Source organism: Mya arenaria, chromosome 4, assembly GCF_026914265.1.
Source record: "Mya arenaria isolate MELC-2E11 chromosome 4, ASM2691426v1".
Classification (NCBI taxonomy): Eukaryota; Metazoa; Mollusca; class Bivalvia; order Myida; family Myidae; genus Mya; species Mya arenaria.
Window position 1 is genome coordinate 76,918,373 of NC_069125.1, and position 22,434 is coordinate 76,940,806.

The 22,434-nt window shown below is 34.8% G+C and overlaps 1 protein-coding gene across 2 annotated transcripts in view; it reads left to right on the plus strand.

Annotated features, from left to right (window-relative positions):
- LOC128231834 (ephrin-B1-like) overlaps positions 1–8,478 on the plus strand; it is an 89,242-nt gene extending 80,764 nt beyond the window's left edge. For both annotated transcript variants that reach the window (XM_052945054.1, XM_052945053.1), the window contains exons 2-6: positions 2,430–2,547; positions 3,518–3,692; positions 4,335–4,448; positions 4,694–4,864; positions 5,432–8,478. In XM_052945054.1, the coding sequence (XP_052801014.1) occupies positions 2,430–2,547; positions 3,518–3,692; positions 4,335–4,448; positions 4,694–4,864; positions 5,432–5,610 (757 nt within the window). In that variant the 3' untranslated portion in view covers positions 5,611–8,478. The remainder of the gene's footprint in view (positions 1–2,429; positions 2,548–3,517; positions 3,693–4,334; positions 4,449–4,693; positions 4,865–5,431) is intronic.
- The last annotated feature ends 13,956 nt before the right edge of the window (positions 8,479–22,434 follow it).

Here is a 22,434-nt window from a genome sequence, read left to right on the forward strand (position 1 = left end):
TTCAACAGAAAGTGGTAAAAAACAATCCTCCCATGTGATGAAAAATCGTGCCAGACAATGAGACCACATCCTAAACCTGCAGAAATGGTTACTGCATGCAATGTGGCTATAAATGCAGAAAAGAATAAGGTTGAATTTTTAAAGGGTCATCTGAATCAGATTACCAAGGAAGGTCAATCATTGGCAATTATTTTTAACTAAGGTCAGGAGTTTAATTGACTACCAGTCTTTTTGGTGAAAGAGGTGCATAAATGACCATCTCTGTAACCAGTCTGAGGTCAGCAAAGGTGTGATTAAGGATGGCAACTGGCTCACTGGCTGTGACAATCTTGCAAGCCTGTTATTTTAGCCTCATTCATGCCTTCATGTCCATGTCTGTGTTAGTTGTTGTTGATGGTGAGATGTGAAACAGCAGACATGTATGTAATTAGTAGACAGGTGTTGCAGGTCAACACTTGTTGTTGGGCAGTATTTAAAAAAACAACTTTTTTACCTTAGTTTTTCTGTTAAATGCTAAAACTTCTCTCATAAAACCCCCAAGGGTTTTGTAGACTATAATTATTATGCTGACTTAAATTACATGAAGATGACTTGAATTTGACACATTTTTCATTGTTAAATCTGTTTTTTTTATGTACAGTCTGTCAGTGTCAACAAGGGGAGACTGGTAATATGGATTGCCATTATATTTTCCCATTAGCTGCATATCAGCCGTATAAGGCCATCATATTCACATCATTATCCCTAGTAATGGTTTTCAGCCCCATTTTTGATCTGCGATTAACAGTGCTGGGATGGAATTATTGTAAAAGATATGACAATCTCACAAAGACCAAAACACAACATGCCGATAATCACAATAATCAATCAAGTGTAAAGAAATATTAGTCATAGAAAATGGCTACAAACAAATTTAATATTTTCTTAATCTTACAGCCCAGTGGGGCCACAGTAAATGAGTTATTTATAGTTGAATGAGAGAGCAGTCAAGCAGGGGTTACATTTTCTTTGGATTTCTTAGCATTTTTTCCAATATCCTTGATGGCCAGGGTTTTCTCTTAACAAATTTAAATGAGCAGCAAACTCTTCTAAACTCATTAAATTAATTACCTTACTGGGGCCTTAAATGTGGTGATAATTGTATTAAGGCCGTCGCAAACTCACAAATTCTCCCTTATTTGCATTGATTGTTCCATCCATGGCGGCCCGGGCATGGTCCCAACGGACAAAATCCACCAAAATATCTGCAAACACATAATGTTTCATTAAAATGACATCTTTTGTTTGGAAATGTTTAGCAGCTGGTATTATGATATAAAGAAAGAAAAAGAAACTTTTTTCATATTTATAGATAGTTGTTAAGCTCATCTAAGCATTTGAGGAGACTACAAGTGCTGATTTTATGGAAAAAAATGTTCTGTCAATAATTGTTGCGAGACCTGAAGTAAGGGAGCAAAGTTCAGACACAAGATGGATAGGCGAGTGATATATATATCAGTGGACCCCTTGTGGTATTGACAAAACTGTCATCACTCAGAATGATAGATTTCCCGTGATGTACAAAACACTTGCTTATGAACTTAATGTATTATTGTTATGCATAAATAATTATACTGGAAACTTTTTTTAAGGTAATGTTAGTTATTGACATAAACTTAACATTCCTCTTTTTATAAATCTAAATGCTTTGCAACTTGACCTGACCTATTAGGCTGAATGCTTTGATTTAAAGTTTTTTTTAAAATTCCAACAGAACTTTAAGAACAGTGACTCACATAAATATAATGTTCTCCTCAACCCAGCGAGAGGACATCATGAGGACTTTGGTCATTATGGAAATTGATTTGTTTTATTCAAATTCTTCTAGCTCTTTAGTACAATTTTTACATAGGAAGTTTTTCTAGCGTCAATCACATAGGCTTCCATTGAAGAAGGAATCAGATGTATCTTTTGATTTACTCATAATCTGAGTTATCCAAGAGCTTTCCTATCATTTATTGCAAACCTTTGAGTGACACTGCTCAAGATTAACTTGGAATGGATCACTGGCAATCAGACAAATTTGACAGGAGTGCTTGATCAGAAAATTACAAAATTCAGGATGCAGGCTGATTGTATAATGTGCAAATTAGAAGCAAACTGGGGACGAAATGTGAATCCCTCATTACCCTTAATTTTAATCTTGTAATAATGTTTTGGAATCGCAGTTTCTCTGCGCCCAAAATGACATGCATAGCTGCATGCCAAGAATTTCTAATCGAGATCAGAACCAGGAAATTGAAACAAAAACATGAAATTCCTGATCTCATCTCTATTGGATTGATTTTGATAGAGGTTTATTTCTGTATAGTTCATGTCTCTCTGAATTGTTGATCTCATTTGTTGTGGTATACAATCTTTACCAAGAATGTTCTGTTGTATATTTTCAGGTTTAACAATTCATCTGGTGCCCAGTTATCCATTCCGATGGGCTCTCATTTGAAGATTGTTTGCCCTTTACAGACCAGCTCCTCCAAAGCAAATGAGCTCTACTACATTTTATACTGGGTAAGTTGAGCACTACTACATTTTATACTGGGTAAGTTGAGCACAGCTACATTTTATACTGGGTAAGTTGAGCACAGCTACATTTTATACTGGGTAAGTTGAGCACAGCTACATTTTATACTTGGTAAGTTGAGCTCTACTACATTTTATACTGGGTAAGTTGAGCTCTACTACATATTGTACTGGGTAAGTTGAGCACTACTACATTTTATACTGGGTAAGTTGAGCACAGCTACATTTTATACTGGGTAAGTTGAGCTCTACTACATTTTATACTGGGTAAGTTGAGCACTACTACATTTTATACTGGGTAAGTTGAGCACAGCTACATTTTATACTGGGTAAGTTGAGCTCTACTACATTTTATACTGGGTAAGTTGAGCTCTACTACATTTTATACTGGGTAAGTTGAGCTCTACTACATATTGTACTGGGTAAGTTGAGCACTACTACATTTTATACTGGGTAAGTTGAGCACAGCTACATTTTATACTGGGTAAGTTGAGCTCTACTACATTTTATACTGGTTAAATTGAGCACAACTACATTTAATACTGGGTGAGTTGAGCTCTACTACATTTAATACTGGGTAAGTTGAGCTCTACTATATGTTATACTGGGTAAGTTGAGCTCTTCTACATTTTATACTGGGTAAGTTGAGCTCTACTACATATTGTACTGGGAAAGTTGAGCTCTACTACATGTTATACTGGGTCAATTGAGCTCTACTACATGCTATAATGGGCAAGCTGGTCAAGTAATTATTGATAGAAATTAATCAACAATTGGAATGATTCTGCAATCATCATTCCTCTTATTTATTGTACAGATTGTAATCAAACTCACTTTTTTGATTGGAGATTAAACTGCTATTAACTAATTTAACATTTGAGATTCTTGCTCAGCTCATCAGTTTAAAGGATATTTCCACAAATGTTTGCCCGCCTACAACTGGCAATCTATATTGCAGGTTCCCGTGGAAAGCTATACAAGCTGCTTCAAAACCAACAACAAGTCGAGTAGCTCGGTCCTTGTCATCTGTAACAAGCCAAATATGACGTTTGATTTCACAGTCGAAATTACGAATTTCACAGGAACACCTAATTCTAAAGAGTTTGAGCTTGGGAAAAGTTATTATATAGCATGTAAGCTACATTTAAATTTTCTTTTATTGTAACTATAAGTAAAATTACTTCCTTGGTAACTCAATGTCCTGAAAGTATGGAACATTACTAAATGATCAGGTGGTTATTAATAATATATGTAGCTCGATTAAGTGTGTTTACACTTCATATATAATGTTATACATATATTATTTTCATTCATCAAAATAAAAATACAAGGCTTAAGTGTGAGACAGTATGTATCTAAATTAGTGTGAATTTAATCATTAAGTCGGAATTTTGGTAATCTATATGATAGTAAGAACATTATGTAAAATCTTAATTATAAAGAAGAAGCAAGCAAGTCCTTAGGTGGCAACAATCTGCAATGCCAGCCTACGTTTCCACCACATACCAACACAAAATGTGTGGATTATTAAGGAATAGCAGTGCAACCCTGGCCTTTAATTGCACTAACCTGCCACAGTCTGTGCCACTCTCGTATGGCACTGCCAATGATTAAGATTTTACATAAAATGTTCTAATTTACTTAGATTATAATATGTTTTTAGCAGGTGGGGAACACATTTATGACATACATGTAATGTCTTATTATTCTTAATGATAACATTCTTGATGATTATAATAGCCCACATTTAACTACGATTGCCCCTCTTTTTCCAGCGTTTTCCACAGGGACGTCAGAAGGTCTGTTAAACACGTATGGTGGGGCATGTAAGGAACAGAACATGAAGTTGAACCTGACCGTAGTTGGGCAGAAGCTCCCCCCAACACAAGGTCAGCGAGCACATGCAAAATGCAGACTTTCATATTTTCTTTCAATTTTGTACTGTTTAATAGAGTATTTTGTTTTTGAATAGTATATAACTGTTGAAATTGTCTTAGGGTTCTAAGATATAATTATTATATTTTGAAAAGCAATTTAACACTAATATGATCCAACAAGTGATTTTGTTTTATGTTGTCGCTCCGTTATGACAGTGAAATGAAGTCAAGCTAACATAACTGTTTCTACTCTATAGGCCCACATCAGACCAGCACCCCAAAGGCAACCCCACGTTCATCCACAGCCAGACCTACAGTATCCGCTGCAACAGAACCCCCGCCCACACAGCCCACTACTGTAAAAATTCAACCAACAACCCCGAAACCTTCAATAAAAACAACGCCTCATTCAGAACCTCGACCTACAGGTACCAGTTTTAAAACATTTCAACATTTCTGGTTTTCAGTTAATGATATAATAAGTGTTATGATACTGCCATTAACGTTAAAGATGCACTTCCCACTCCCAAATAAGATTTACCACAATTAATCCAATTATTTTAATATACTAAAAATGATGAATAAATGTCGAAAACAGTGTTTTTTATGAAGGAAACCGAGTCGAATTTTAAAGAAAGATGCAGAAAACATGGTATTTCTACCTTATGAGACGATAGTAGATAACAGTAAAGCTTTTAGCACTCACCAATTATTTAATATTTTTGCTTTTTCAGCTATTAAATACATGGTTAAAATCTTGTTATCAGTAATTAATATTTTCAATAAATGCATGTTTTAGTGAGAAGTTTAAGGTTTATCACTCAGATTTTATATTTTCAGTACATGTGTGTTGATTTTGAATAAGAGTGTCACTTTAATCATTTGTGTTATAAGAAATGCTGGTGCAAGGAATCTGCATATAAGGGAAATCAATGTCTACATTGTCAAGATGTTTTCCTCGATCAGGACCCATACTATTTTTCTTCTATTTGCAGACATTCCTGTTTCACCTGGCAACACAGATACTATTATAAATGTGCCTGACCACGGTAACACGGGCGTGATAGATGTAAGTGGTGCCGCGGTTCCCAGTGCGGTACCAACCCTTCTGCTCAGTCTCTGTCTTTCCTTGTCTCATATACTGTACATAAACACATGGCTCATACAACGGTAGCAGGGTCTGAGGGTAGCTAGTGTTTTATTCCAATCATAAACTTACGATCTGTCTTCATTGTGTGCTGCAAAGATATCATCCTGAATCAGATTCTTGTTGCTCATCATCACCAGAGGATAAACTGTGGAAAACGGAGGAAGCCATAAGTGCATAGACTTCCTGAGTGACACTGAAAGGGTGAATTGAAACATTCCATTATTGTTATGTCTGTGTGAAGTTTGTGAGTGATGTCAACAAGACAGGACACAGCATCAAAAGTGCCAGATATATGGACTGGTTTTGAAATTATCTTTTCAAATAAGTGCATTTTTGCATAATTGTGGTAAAAGTAGTCACCAGCCTAGCTTAACAGGCTGGGCCACACAAGTTGACTTTGGATGACAAAATGTGCTAACCAAAGAACTAACACAGTCTACATTGCTTAAGAGAGGTAGACTGGCATGAAACATGTGATATCAAACAAAAGGAAGTGCAGTGCTCTTGCCTATAAAGGAGTTGCATGTAGAAATAAGAAATATTTATCTGTTCTGCTGCTTTTAGTTGTATGGTCAGCTTTCATCATTATGAAATATTCAGATGTTTCTTAATAGCCGTACTTTATGCATCATACCGCTACTAGTCAATTCTTTTTTAGGAATATGGTTTAAAATAATATGACTATACGGTAGATGTCATGTCGCAAACCAAACAGTGCCCTATGTACATCAAGGTTTAACTTCATCAACCATTTCTTTTTGGTAAATAAGTTTTGATTAGAACAGAAGCACTAATATGTTAATTGCTAATTTACACTTTTTTTAAAAACATTGAACACAAAAATTAATAACAAACAATTTGGAACTTTAAAGATGATGAGTGAAATGCCAAGCTCTGCTTCAACTCTTGCCTTCTGTATGAATGCTTCCTGAACATGTGGTCAGTTGTTGCCATAATTGGTTGGGAGATGGTGCATGGCAATTTGTACATAATTCTATGTGTAACAAGTGTATCTGTGATGTTTCTTCTAATGCCATAGTGAGATGGGACACTAAATGAGAGCTTTTAAACTAAAAAACATATTATTTATTTACAACAATGCTGTTTATCTGTCATTCATGCAAATATTGCAAAAAGTTGATTTTGGATATTTATATTACATGTTCACACAAATCATCTAGCAGCTTTCCATAAAGTTACACATGTGTACCCATCCCTATCAAGTGATGGATTTTGTGTTATTAACCTGTTTTTGAGTCCCAGTTTACTTGAACCAATTTTGGTTCTGCTTTAGTTGTTATATTTTTAAATCGTAATGTCCCTCTACCAAAGTAATATATGTTTTGATCGTTACTTCATTGTTGACCATTTGTGTCCGTATATGATCAATTCAGGAAGCAGTATTAATACGATGCATTCCAGTGCACTCCCTTTTTCCTGTAGAATTTGAATGGTGCTAATACAAGAATTTAAAGGGGAAATGAAGTTAATATGTAATCTGTGAGGGGAAATGATGCTGACATATTATCTTGAAGAGGAAATAAAGTTGACATGTTATATTTTCATGTACATGTAAACAAACTGATATATCTCATTGAAGAACAGTAGTAATTTTAATGTAAATTCTGAAGTTGGTAGTTATTTTTTGTTGTGTTAAGGTCATTGCTCATTTTAAGGTCAAGGCCATCTCATTACTGACTTACTTTGTTATGTTTTGTTCATGTAAATAAATAGTCCCCTTGTATAGAAAAGTGATTCTTTCACTCTAATCAATATTTAATCTCAGCCTGATGATAATCACACTTTCTACAGAACTAACTGGCTTATTTCTAACCAAAGTACATACGAAATTAATATTTCTGTGGTTAATTATTAATCTGATAAACCAACACAATTAGAGAAGTTTGCATAATAATGTATTTTAAGGGAGCTCATTTTGCAATATTTATTGTAATATGCAATAGATCATAGATATACCTATATTTAATGTAATTTTTAACTCTTTACGGACATTTTAAAATTTCATGTATTAATGTTACCTCATTTCATCATAATTATATGTTTACATTTATGTTTCTCATCACCACAAATGAACTGAATTTAAACTATTTAAACACATGATTAATTTTTGCTAGAAAAAAAATCAGTTATGATTGCTCTTTTTATCTTTAAAACCCCTCAGTTTTTATGTTGGTATTTTCAGTATTATATGAAAATTATTTTCGATGCACACAGTCTGCTCAGATTAATGAATCCCAAATACAAAAATTGAACAAAAATTAAGACTGAATTTAAGGACATAATTCACTTGTATATAATTTGCACCAAGAGAGATATATATTAACAATACAGTGTATATATGTATAAAGAGAGAAAACTATTGTATATAAGAGTTGCAATGCATATTTAACATTTCCAAACAGGTTGAATGTTTGAATAAAAGTAGACATTGTAGCCTCAATGTCTGCCTTAGTCTCAGCAATCTCAGCATCTTTGCATTTTATTGTTGATATTTTTGAAATCTTTTTTTTAATATGAGAATAAAAACATGTTAATTTAAATGCAAATAACATAGGACTTTCTACAAGAACACACATACACTTTTCAATGAAAGATGTCAATGAAGTAAATGCTTTTGTAATTCCGTTTTGAAATTGATAGAAGGTTACAGTTCTAGACATGTTGCGGAGTGTTTAAATTTGTTAACATGGTGGTGATGAACCTGTGACATGAGTGACGTCATTTGTTAATTTGTTTTTAATAGATCAATTGTTACTTGTATTTCTATGTTAATTAAGTGTAATGATCTAATGAAATTTTTAATTTGTGCAATTGTTTTTTGTACTGAATAATGTATATTATTGAAGACTTTTGATTAAAATTCAAAATCAAGCTTTTCTTTTTGTTTATTGTATATTAATTTCAGTTTTGCTGTATTTGTTCGCAAGACAAAAACTGCTCACCTGACCTTACAGAATAATGCTTCCTAAAGTCTTACAGTGTTGCTTAATTTTAACCATGATGTTCTTTAAGTGCAGGTTTTAAAATGAAATGACTTTGACCAGAAAGGTTGGAGATTGTTTCGATTACCATTTTTGCTGAATTATTTCAAATTCCAAATAAAAACGTTCTAATAAAAAGTAAAAAAAAAAAAAAAGTGTTTTAAACAAAATAGATTGACTTTCTCTTAATCTAAAACTCAAAAAGGTTTTGAAAATCATGCACACTAGAGCAGGAGTGATGAGTCTCCCATGAAGCCTTCACTGAATGGGAATGCACCACTTGGCCTCATGTAAATCACCTTTGTGAAGTTTTCCATGTAGTGTAAAAAAGAAAGGTCAAAAACAGTGGAGCAAACCTTGTCAATGGCATGCTCTTTGCTTTTAATGAACTCCTGCAAAATTTCATCCTATTCCAAACAGGGATTTTGGAGATGAAGCTTGCACAAGCTTGTGTCTACAGACAGGTGGATTTGTGGATGGACAAGCTAATGTTCAACACTCTGTACAGTATTGTTTAAAAACAACAAAACTAATGTAACAAATTCACTTGGTACCAAACACACTTGCAAAGTCTCATCCAAATCCAGTCAGGTTGAGTTTACAGACAGGCCGATGAACAGACAGACAAACTGAGTCCAGCAGGGGTATAAAAAGTAAGATGTGAGAAGAAGTGTCTGCCTTACTATTTTGTTGCAGTGAGTTTGACATAGTTATCACAAGTGTATGTTAATGCATACATCTGTTTGTGCATTTTCACTGAAACTTTAAACTGAAAGGTTTTGAAATTAAATCGCACAAGATATTATTGGCGCCGCACTGAAGTGCGCGCCTATTATGGAATGGGAATGGGAATTTATTTAGTTAGTGGTAGGAGCGGTTTTTAAGTTGGTTGACAGTTGGGTTTTACTGTTATTTTATAAGGATTAAAAAATGCAAATGGGTGGCGATTGCATGGGTGTTAAAAATGTTATTTATGGTTGAATAGATAGTCTTCAATTTATCTTAAAACATTATTTCGGAAGAACGACAAATAAGTTTAATAACTGTTCCCGATTCGTTTACGTTTTCCAATTGGTTACCTGAAATATCTGAAATATCATGTGCCGGAAATGTAAAATGTGTGGACCGGTAATTATGTGAATGGGAATAATTATGTTTTATGTTGTTTTGTTATGTTTACTGCATTGATAAACCATGAGGTAATCTTTTTTCTTAAATCTAATCGATATTGGAATTAAATGTTCACCTAACTTTATTTGTTAATGTGTTGAAGGTGACATTAGTAAAATTTTATTACGATTGTCCCCGAGTTGTAACACATACCAGATGTTGCTATTTTTAGAACCAGAAGGTATTTCCCCGCTATTCATAGGTCAATAATGGAATTTCTACATTGTAGTAGTTGGAAACTCGGGTGATGTTTTTATCATGAATATACGTTTAAAATAAGTAAACACTAAAAGTGCACACTGACAGTTGATTACGATACACCTAACAATTTGAGTCATTACAGTAAAACATGGATTATAAGTGAATTATACGCGTAGGAGAAGATTTTCTGTCGAAAAAACGAATGTCAACAATCAGCATGGAACTGTGATATTCGTATCAAAGGGCTATGTATGTAAGTATCTTTGAGTAGTTTTGTACCTTGATGTTTTCAAAAATGTTTGTTTTTTAATTTATCTTTGGAATTCTTAAATCATTTTTATTTGCTAAATGTTAAGACAGCGTGTTAATATTTTTACATACATGTACTATAATTATATATTATTATAAATATACCTGTTACATCTACTTATGCACCACTCAATTGTAACCACGCAGCAGGGGAAAAGGACCGTGTTTTTACCTTCGAGGAGTCCCTGCAGTGCCAGGTGAATGTGATGGTGGGGCGTGGTTACTAATTGTAACCACGCCCCCCCCCCCCCCCAGGTAAGGGGAATAGCTGGGGCTTTGACTTTCGGTCCAGCCAACCCCAGGTAAAATCCTTGTCCTGCGAGGACGAACTGATGGTCAAATCCCTGCCATATGTCCCCGCACCCCAGGGAGCCTAGGTGAGGCATATTCCCCGCTATATTTTGCTCGAAGACAAAACCACCACATTCACCCGGCACTGCAGGGCCACCTGAAAGGTAAAAACACGGCCCGTTTCCCCGGCATAACCCTGGACCTGGGGGGCCATGGTTACAATTGACTGGTGTATTATGTACATGTTTTATATTTTTAAATGTACTTATGCACATTATTTATGTATATGATATATGAGTATGTAATCTTTTATTTGATTGTTTTATCTTAGAAAAATATTAGACTTAAAATTTTGTTTAAAAATTATGTGTTTTGGGAGGTGACCTATTTTTAACATACCATAATACATGAACATGCCCATTATTTGTTTACAAACTGCATATTTTCAAAATAAACCTGTAAGAAAAGACGTATATGGTTTCGGGCTGGAAGCCACGACAGCTTTGACACTAGCGACATTCATTTGCTTGGTTAGGTCTCGTTAAAACCCCGTACTGTTGTGAATCATTATCAACCATATGCACAACAACTACACATTTGTGCCTACCAACTTACTCTTGGCTAACACGGATATTAGTGCAGAATGTATAATTGATACATGTGCATTTGTCTTTCACAGTTGTAGTTTCTGCCGGTTGATAATCAGAAGTCTAATTTATTTCAGGTAGGAAAATGACTGAATATTACTAAGTCAACAAATTGGGGTTATGAAGAATTCCAGCCTGCATTAAATACTATGTTGGATCATTGAGACAGATTTGACATCCATGTCATCCACAAGGCAGTCACATCTGATAGAGATTATGTGAGTATTTCATATAAAACATATTTGAGTTGGTGTTTGTTGTTTTATAAACTCACTGTATTCAATAATCAAGCGGTGGTGGTGGTGGTGGTGGTGGTGGTGGTGGTGGTGGTGGTGGTGGTGGTGGTGGTGGTGGTGGTGATGATGATGATGATGATGATGATGATGATGATGATGATGATGATGATGATGATGATGATGAATTTTATTGATAAATTTAGTAATTTTCTTTATATATTATCTACATGTATGTATCAGCTTGTTTTTTTTTTTTAAATAATGTCGAGAAATATTAAACTGTTTATATTTCATTTTGTGTATGTATGGCAGTATTATTATCTATACTTATAAGTTAGAAAGGCTTTAAAGTACATTTTTTTTCCTTTACAGCACTAAACATTCTAGATGGGTAAAGAACCTGAAGGGGCATGAAAACCAAATCAGCATTGACTCAGCATTGAGTAATTATCATCTGTGCACACACTACAAGTACAAACGCATGGGAACAGACCATGCAAGCTTCAAATGTTGATGAGTGAAGAATTATTGTGAAAAATTCTAAATGTAAGAAAACCATTGACAAAATAAAACAAATAGACATCGATTACCTACAGAGACTGTTTACATGTTATAATATTAAAAAGACAAATTAGTTGAGAACTCTGACATTTTTGGAGGGGCATTACCGCCTACATGTACATAGTGTTCTTGTTTCTTTACATATTTTAATTTGAAAGTACATTCATTGTTTTAAAATCTGAATTCTGAGTAAGTATCATACGTAAAATTCCTTTATGAGAATGATTTTATGAATAAGTCCAATAAAGCTTTATCAATTTTTACAAGAAAAAGGTTAATTTTTAAGCATTTTATTAGCTATAAAAATGTATGGTTACATGACATTATGTATATTTTCTTCAAAATTGAACGGTAAACTATAATAAATTGTCTTTTAAATTGTTCAATAGACATCATAGAAAATATCTAAAATGATTTCAGCAGGTTGTCTTATTATTAATTATTTTTTATGAATTTATAAAACTGCTTTATATTTTCAAACATCGAAATACTGCTCTGTTCAGAAGACTCACAAGATCAATCAAAATGATTTTTTTGCATGTGTATCAATAATGCTGTTCGGTTGAACTTATGTTTTCTGTTAACTGAAGTTTATTTCACCAGAAACTGTTGTGTTTATTTCATAAGCTCTGATAATGTGAAAAAAAAATCAAATATAGACAAAATATTTACTTGTCGCTCTTTGTAGCCCTTGGAGTTTGGGGTTGGGTGTAATGAAACTTTAATAACTTTTAATTCACGGTAAAATATCTTCCAAATTTGGATAAAAGTCCCATTGTGTACCATGATAATAACTATGTTGTCGGTGAAAGCTTTTATTAAAGTGTGTATTACTAATACCTTAATTCAGTTTAAATAATTATGGCCTTTAATGATTTTTGTTTTCATATAGATTTCCTGTTATATTGAGCTTTGTCAATTTTGTTGTTGTTTTGTATTATGTACAATTACTACTTCTATTTCCTAACTTAAAAAAATTGTCTCATTTGTCAATTTGAATTGGTACATATTTCATATAAAGTGAAAAAAACACACACTATTGTTAAAGATGCACTCTTACTCCCAAACAAGACTTATCACAATTAATATATTGTTTTGATTTTTCAAAATGGGTTGATAGATGTCAACAACAATGTTCCAATGAAGGATTTTGAGTTCAATTTGCTAAAAAGAATGAACATAAAACATGGTATTTCTGCCTTGTGATACTATAGTAGACCACAGTAAATCTTTTAGCAATCACCAATCATTTATTATTTGTCATGCTTTCTGCTATTATAAATAAAGCTTGCTTGTCACAAGCTTGTTATAAATCAGTAAACAATAATTCAGTAAATGCATTATTTAGTAAGTAGTTATTGTTTTATCAGTCAATTTGATGTGTGTTATAAATACAATTATATCATATATGTATTGATTTCAAATAAGAGTTTCACTTTAAAGATGCTCATTTAAAGATAATGAACAGACACACACAAACTAGACACATTTGATACTAATTGTATGAATGATTTTTGTTTAGGTGACCTCTGATTTGTTTTGGAAATATTCATAAATGGGTGTTATTCTTTGTTTCTTCAGTTTCTTATACACTTAAGGATTTTTATAATTGCTTTTCTGGTATATATTAATTTAATGCAAATGAAAACACACTTTAAAGTAGACACATTTGATACTAATTATATAAATGATTATTGTTTACATGTACTCTGATTTGTTATGAAGATATTCATAAAGGGGTGTTCTTCATGTTATTATACATTTTGAACTTGATTTCGTATTGCTTTTCTGGTATATATTCATTTAATGCACAAAAAAAATATTATAAGTGTTCAGTATCACTTGCACACATTGTTTACTATTATTTTGTGCATATTTGGCCTATTTATGCTTATATGTGCATTTAGTCCAGGCTGTTGAGCTTTTGACCCGGACTAAATTGATACAGAAACGATATTAAGCAAGTTGATTGGAATTGCTGTGTTTTACCATGAATCATAAAGTTCCCCAAAATTTCTTGTTGGGAAAATTATTTTTGGGGCATTTTCTGCTTTTTTCGTTTTTTTGTTTGAGGATTTCTGGAATCCATGCATAACTCTGCAACCATTCAATCAATATTAAAATCATTTTACATGTTGGTCTAACATTGATAGAGAAATTAATTTACATACTAATGGTGTCTTAAAATCCAAGGTCAATGTCAAATTTTAGAGGTCAAAGGTCAAAAATTAGAAAACAAAATATTAGAGGTCAAACACACAAATTGCGTCTGATAGATATTACTATTTATACGTAAATGTTCACCATTACAAAGTTTTTTATGCATATAAGAATCAAATCATTATATTTGAGGTAAAAGTCACATTTAAAGGTCAAATTTGATAAATGAAAGGAATCAAAATCAATTATAGATTTGAGTTATAAATTTCTACGATTAAATATTTCATAGTGTTGTAAATGTGTCACATATGAATGAACTATACATTTTTTCTCAGACAACTGTTCCGACTACATGATAGTTACATTTACAGAAAATGCTTATAATATTGCTTAATAATTGTCACAAATTTAATGTTTGAATAAGGTTACTTAATTGATCTTTTCAATATTATACAACTGCAGCTGGTTGCAGCAAGCTTCGTCGCAGTAACGGCACACTGTTAAACAATTTAGGCCTAGTTTCCTGCAGCCATCAACAATTACGTCTACACTCAGTTTTACATGAACATCAAATTACTTGAAGGATGTTGGCTTGAGCCAACGCCATATCAGATAGCTTCGGTACAAGTAAGCGGTTTGAGAGCACCCAACCATAATCACAGGGACTTTCGTCCAAACCTTTCCATTGCAATATTTGATAGTATGTTCGTAGTGAATGGTATTTTGTTGCACTGGACGTTGGCGGTAATGTTTTCGGATCAATAGATAAAGAGTTACTTGAAGTTTTCTCAATGAAAAACCTGACTCTCAGATCATTTATGCTGTCTATTTGCCTGTCCGTGTATAGGAGAATCATTGCACGCTCATCATGTTGCTCAATCTCTTCTTTTGATATTTCATGTTGAAGTATTTCGAATTACTGAGCACATTCCTGGAATTTCAAAAACTTGTTAAACAACTTAAATAAAGCAGTTTTGCCTAATCCACTTGGTTTACAAACAGCATCACACCCAAGTATTGTATGGATAAACAAAATATGTTTACACACATCAATTCCAAGGCATTCTTTAACAGCTTTACTGTTTGTTGATTTCTTTTTCCTGCCTTCACTATTGAGATCTACTGAGAAACCATGATCTTCAAAATAATAGCACAGTAACTTTAAGAAATCAGTGTCTTCAACAACAACAACAACAGTGTTTATTGACTTTGAGTAGTTCACAGCTGTCATGGCTATATCAAAATCTGCTTCCCCCTCAGCTTTTGTGACATCCACTCCTGCATCTTCCAGTTTCACTGCCAGCATGTCTATAAAGTCTTGCTTGTTTGAGATATTCAGTAGGAAATTATATTTCTTCGAATTCATAAGTAGGTCATCCTGTACTCTGACCTCTGCACCAATGCGTCCCCCAGTTCGTCTTTGTGCGTGTTGTCCTTTGTTGATGGTCCAGCCCTGTATCCATCAAACACAACCTGTCTGTTTGGATAGATATCGGTTACATACTTCACATACATTTCACAGAACTCCTTGTAGGTTCTGCCATAAATGGGTTTCTTTCCACAAGACATGCAAACATCTTTTGAATATCATCATTATCTCTACTCTTCCTTGACTTGCTGCTTTCTTTGTGTTGTTCGCTTGACTCACATTTCTGACCTGTTAATTGCTGCATTTTTTTATTGATTTCTGAACATGCTGGCCGAGACAAGATCCACTGCGCCCTCTGAGCTTCATCCATCCCACTTCCTCTTGTCAAGCCACCGACTGTTTTAATACTGCGCATCAACATCTGTTTTATGATGAGGTCCGTAGATAACCCAGCCCAGTATCTGTCAGAACGTCGAATAACATGCATGCCTTTGCAAGTTTTTTATGCAATTTGTCCAATTTCATACATTTTAGTATTATTAAACAGCTAAAAACAAGGCATGTTATGTTATAAATGCATTTCATCTAGTAAACAATGTTCTCTTTTTATATAACAGTTCAATAATTATGTTCTATTTATGTTTGTAACTTTCAGACGAAATGATAATGTTTATTAAAGTACTACAAAAAATGATATTTCATGTCACTTCTTAATGATGAATTCCCCATATAATCAGGAAACTTATTCTTCCCTTCAAGTTATCATTCCAGCATGGTGACTTTGCCCCCTCCCCCTAAATGATTAGAACTGCAGTGTACAAGAACAATAACTCTATTTCAGCGAATTGCAAGAGTTATTCCCTTTGTTCCTTTTTCTGTCCGTAGCATAACAAGAAAACTACTTTTTGGAATTTCATTAAACATCATTCAATGGTAAAGCACAACAAGAGGAAGTGCAGTGCACAATGACTATAGCTGTATTTCAGCTAATTACAGAATTATTGCCCTTTGCCTCTTTTTCTTGACCAGAACATTACTTTCAAAATACTCATGGTATTGAAATAAAACTTGGTATATGGATAGGTGGCAATGACAAATAGTACAGTGCTCAAGCACCCTAATTCTGTCGTGTTTATTAATGTACCACACCCCTAATGAAATGTTCAACTTGAAACTCTTCAATTTCAATGCTTTAGCCTATGTTGCTAAGCAGAATACTACAAATATTTTGAGAATTTCATGGATGCGGTTCGATGCATTGTAATATGCTTGTTGGCCTTGACATTTCTTGTTTTTCAACATATAACAAATGCATAAACTATTAAACAGCGGTGCCCTTTGATGCTTTGCATCAATGGTCTTTCTTGTTGTTCATTATGATGAGACAGGATGCCACATGTGAGAGGTGAGAGTTGAACTGGTCATTCATTTGAGATTTAATGAAACATGCCAGAATGTTTTGCCATGGTGAGATTATGTATTACATGCAAGACTGGGGATTTATTGGTTATAGGCCAAGGACATGATTTAGACATAATTATTTATATAACATAACCTATTCCTGAAATATTTTTGTTTCTGTACCTAGCATTACCTTTGACAAGTGGAAGGTTCAGTACAGTCTTTGAGGTGTATGGTCCATCTTTTTTGCTGAAATTAAACCAAAACTGCGAAATTACATTTACCAACAGGACTGCTGCTTTGAAACAAGATTTTCCGATTAATCCTGTTTGTTAAAGACTGGTAAAACTTGCTCTTGACATGGCCATATCTGTGTTCTTCAGGCACAAAGGGTCAGGGTTCTTGTTTCAGCTGTATCAGGTATATCTATAGTTGCTTTCAAAACATTTCAAATTGTCAAAAAGTCTTTGCAAAGGACAATATACCCTTATCTGAAATGTAGTAAAAAACCACTGAACCTTAATGAGCACATGTCTTTAATGCATTTCTTTCTTCATAAACTGTGTGTCAATAGAAAGTTGACGAAGCGATATTATTCTGGTGTGATAAGAAGCTATTTGCACCAATAATTGACTGTGATAACATCAAACATTCTTCCTGTACAAGACCAAGGAGATTCAAAATACCGTGACAAATAGATAATATTGTCAATGAAGATGGCTCGATAAATCATTGAATTATGAAGGTGGAGCAATTTTGTTGTACTGATAAAAGAGTAATATGAACACAACAGAGTAATGAATGACAAAGCTATACTTTTTTGCCATGCCTTGACAATGATTACAATGTCATGATTTCATATTGTTTTTGAAAAGTTTGTTGTGGTAATAAAATGCACATGATTAACCTGCAATACTAGTAAATAAAAATCTAACAAAAACTCCGACAAACATTATTGAACATTGACAGATGCATAAACGAATAGACACAGTCTTACAGAGGCATTAAATGGCAAACATATAGACTGACAATATTACAGACACACAGACTAACTGACATACAGACTGACAGAAATACAGACTCATTGAATGACATTCATACAGATAAATACACTGAAGGTCATACCGACACATACACTAACAGAGTAACAGTCATACAAACCCATAGACTGACAGCCGTACAGAGCCCTAGACTGACAGCCATACATACCCATAAACTTACAGCCAAACCAACCGATAGACCTACAGCAATACAGATTAATATAGACCTACAATCATACAGACCCATAGACTGACAGCAATACAGATCAATATAGACCTACAGTCATACAGACCCATAGACTGACAGCCATACATACCCATAGACCTACAGCCATACAGATATATAGACTGACAGCCATACATACCCATAGACCTACAGCCATACAAACCCATAGACCTACAGCCATACAGACCCATAGATCTATAGTCATACAGACCCATAGACCTACAGCCATACAGACCCACAGACCTACAGCCACACAGACCCATAGACTGACAGCCGTACAAACCCATAGACTGACAGCCACACATACCCATAGACCTACAGCCATACAGACCCACAGACCAACAGCCACACATACCCATAGACCTACAGCCATACAGACCCACAGACCTACAGCCACACAGACCCATAGACTTACAGCCGTACAAACCCATAGACTGACATCCATACATACCCATAGACCTACAGCCATACACACCCATAGATCTACAGCCATACAGACCCATATATCTATAGTCATACAGACCCATAGACCTACAGTCATACAGACCTATAGACATCCAGTCATACAAACCCATAGACCTACAGCCATACAGACGTAGACTGACAGCCATACATACCCATAGACCTACAGCCATACAGACCCATAGACTGACAGCCAAACAGACCCATAGACTGACAGCCATACATACCCATAGACCTACAGCCATACAGACCAATAGACCTACAGCCATACATACCCATAGACTGACAGCCATACAAACCCATAGACCTACAGCCATACAGACCCATAGATCTATAGTCATACAGACCCATAGACCTACAGCCATACAGACCTATAGACATCCAGTCATACATACCCATAGACCTACAGCCATACAGACCCATAGACCTACAGCAATACAGACGTAGACTGACAGCCATACAGACCCATAGACCTACAGCCATACAGACGTAGACTGACAGCCATACATACCCATAGACCTACAGCCATACAGACCCATAGACCTACAGTCATACATACCCATAGACTGTCAGCCATACATACCCATAGGCTGACAACCATACAGACCCATAGACCTACAGCCATACAAACCCATAGACTGACAGTCATACATACCCATAGACCTACAGCCATACAGACCCATAGACCTACAGTCATACAGACCCATAGACCTACAGCCATACAGACCCATAGACTTACAGCCATACAGACCCATAGACCTACAGCCATACATACCCATAGACTGACAGCCATACATACCCATAGACTGACAGCCATACAGACCCATAGACCTACAGCCATACAGACACATATACCTACAGTCATACAAAACCCATAGACTTACAGCCATACAGACCTATAGACCTACAGCCACACAGACCTACAGTCATACAGACCCATAGACCTACAGCCATACAGACCCATATACTGACAGTCATACAGATCCATATACTGACAGCCATACAAACCCATAGACTGACAGCCATACAGACCCATAGACCTACAGCCATACAGACCCATAGACTGACAGCCATACAGACCTATAGACTGACAGCCATACAGACCCATAGACTGACAGCCATACAGACCCATAGACTGACAGCCATACAGACCCATAGACTGACAGCCATACAGACCCATAGACTGACAGCCAAACAGACCCATAGACTGACAGTCATACAGACGTAGACTGACAGCCATACAGACCCATAGACTGCCAGCCAGACAGACTGACAGATAGACAAACAGACTGACAGCAATACACACATACTGACATAGACTTACAGACATGCAAACGCATAGACTGAGACATTCATGCACAAAGACTGACAGACACTTACATACTACAGCCACATAAACTGAGAGACAGACATAGATATAGACTAACTGCCATACAGACTGACGGCCAAACAGACCCATAGACTGACAGCCCAACATACACATAGACTGTCAGCCAGACAGACTGACAGATAGACAGACAGATCGACATAATCTTACAGACATGCAGACACATAGACTGAGACATTCAGGCACAAAGACTGATAGACATACACTGACATACAGTCACATAAACTGACAGACAGACATACACTGAAAGCAAATCAGACACTAAGACTGGGATACAAGCAAGTAATCTGACAGACAGACAGCCATACAGACTCATAGATTGACATCTATTCTGACAAACATACAGGTGGATATACTGATATAAAAACAGCATGATACACACAAAGGCTGTTAGACAAATGTTGTGTGAGGCAGACACAAATACATATATTACATCAGTCTGTATATCTTGGTCCTATGTTACCTGTGTAGGGTTGAAGTCATTATAGAGTTGTCCAGCTGCAGTGTCATTAGCAGTGTCACATTTTCAGGTCCGCTCTTTAACTTACGAATTTTAAAATCCTATTCACTGAGCATGTAAAAATTTCAAACACTGGTTACTAGGGCTCATACTATAGGCAAGTACAGTGGCACATTTCTACCTCCTTATCATAAACATATAGAGATGGTCTCAAGTTCATGAGTTTTGCCTTCTCTCATGTTTTTATCTTCCGAGCTTGTCGCAGATGGTCGAGTAGTTATGTTTGGCTTCAGCCTGTGGTCAACTGAGATGAAATGGGGGTTCTAATAGTCAAGTAGGTATGTCATTAATTGCATGCTCAGTGGAGTTGCTTGACACTTTCAGCTTCGAGTCTAGTAGCATGAGTTGATTGGCCAAAAATGTTCCTTGTTACAATGTTTATGGACACAATTACATGCCGTTGCATAATACACTTTTGACTACTTTCATCATGTCTACATTCTTACCTAGTGTTTTGTATCCAACCTTCACCAAACCTTATAACAGCATACTATCTTGGTCAATAGATCACATTTTTATGTCAAAAGGAACCTGAAAAACTTATTTTCTTAACATGTTTGTAACACTTGTGATCACAAAACTTCACTTTTTGAACATTAATTCTAAAAACTGTACTCTGATTTTTGTCACCAGTCTTATATCACTTGTTTCCAGATATTTACGCGAACATTGATTCATGCTTCGACAAAAAATAAAAAAAGTTGTCAAAACGGTCAATCAGTGAGTCAGCAGGTTTAATTGTCCAAATATATCAAAAGTCACCTTGTCCACTTCCTAACTTGTGCACATTTCATCCATCTATACCAAACTTGGTACCAATTTTATGGGCATACCTCAGATAGATCAAACAGTTCCTTTTGAAGTTATGGTTTTTGAATTTTCAAAATTTGAAAAAATTGACCTTGGCTGCTCTCGAACTTAAGTTATATAAACAAACTTGGTACACATTAACAAATTACTCATTGCCAAAGAGTAAGGTCTTAGATAATTGATGCCTATAGAAATGTGAGAAATAGTTGAAGTCCATCAATTACTTTGCAAAGAACAGAAATATTTTATATTAAGATGGGTGGATGGGTGTGGGGGTTGTTACTTGACCACAGCCATAGCACTTGACCTAAATTTTTGAACCATGTGTCTTTCACATAGAACCCAAACAGAAGTCAAACAGTCTTCTCTTTAACTTTCCTACCTTAATATAGCTTTGTTCACATGAACTTAATTTTGTACAAAATTGGAGCAGACCTTGTGTAAGGGAAACAACTTTGTTTTATCATTATAGTATGGTACTCATGAGTTCCTTCATCCTGGATTTTATTAATTTTATTGAAGAAGTGAAATAAAGTTCTTCATTTTGATATCAAGTAACTGGTGTAAAAGTTAAGAGGATCTGTTTAAATTATTTCACAGAATAATCACAAAAATAACGGTGAAGCCACAAGTTAACGTTTTACTTTCTATAATCAAGAGTAAAACAAATTTTGATCTTCAACAAAAATTCAACATAAAAACCATTATCCTTATCAAGTTTCTATAAAATTCAGCCAGAAGTTATTAAGATATATATGTAGATGAATCTAAATGTGGTAAGCAAAGACAAACACTTTTTGCTGAATATCTATTAAATATCAACTTAAAGCAACTGCCAAGAACATATATATAATAAGAATAGCTATTGGACATCAACTGCCAAGAACAAATACATAATAAGAATATTTATTGGACATCATCTAACATCAACTGCCAAGAACAGATACAAAGTAAGAATAGCTATTGGATATCAACTTACCTCAACTGCCAAGAACAAATATATACTATAGGAATGGCTATTGGACATCAACTAACATCAACTGCCAAGACCAGATA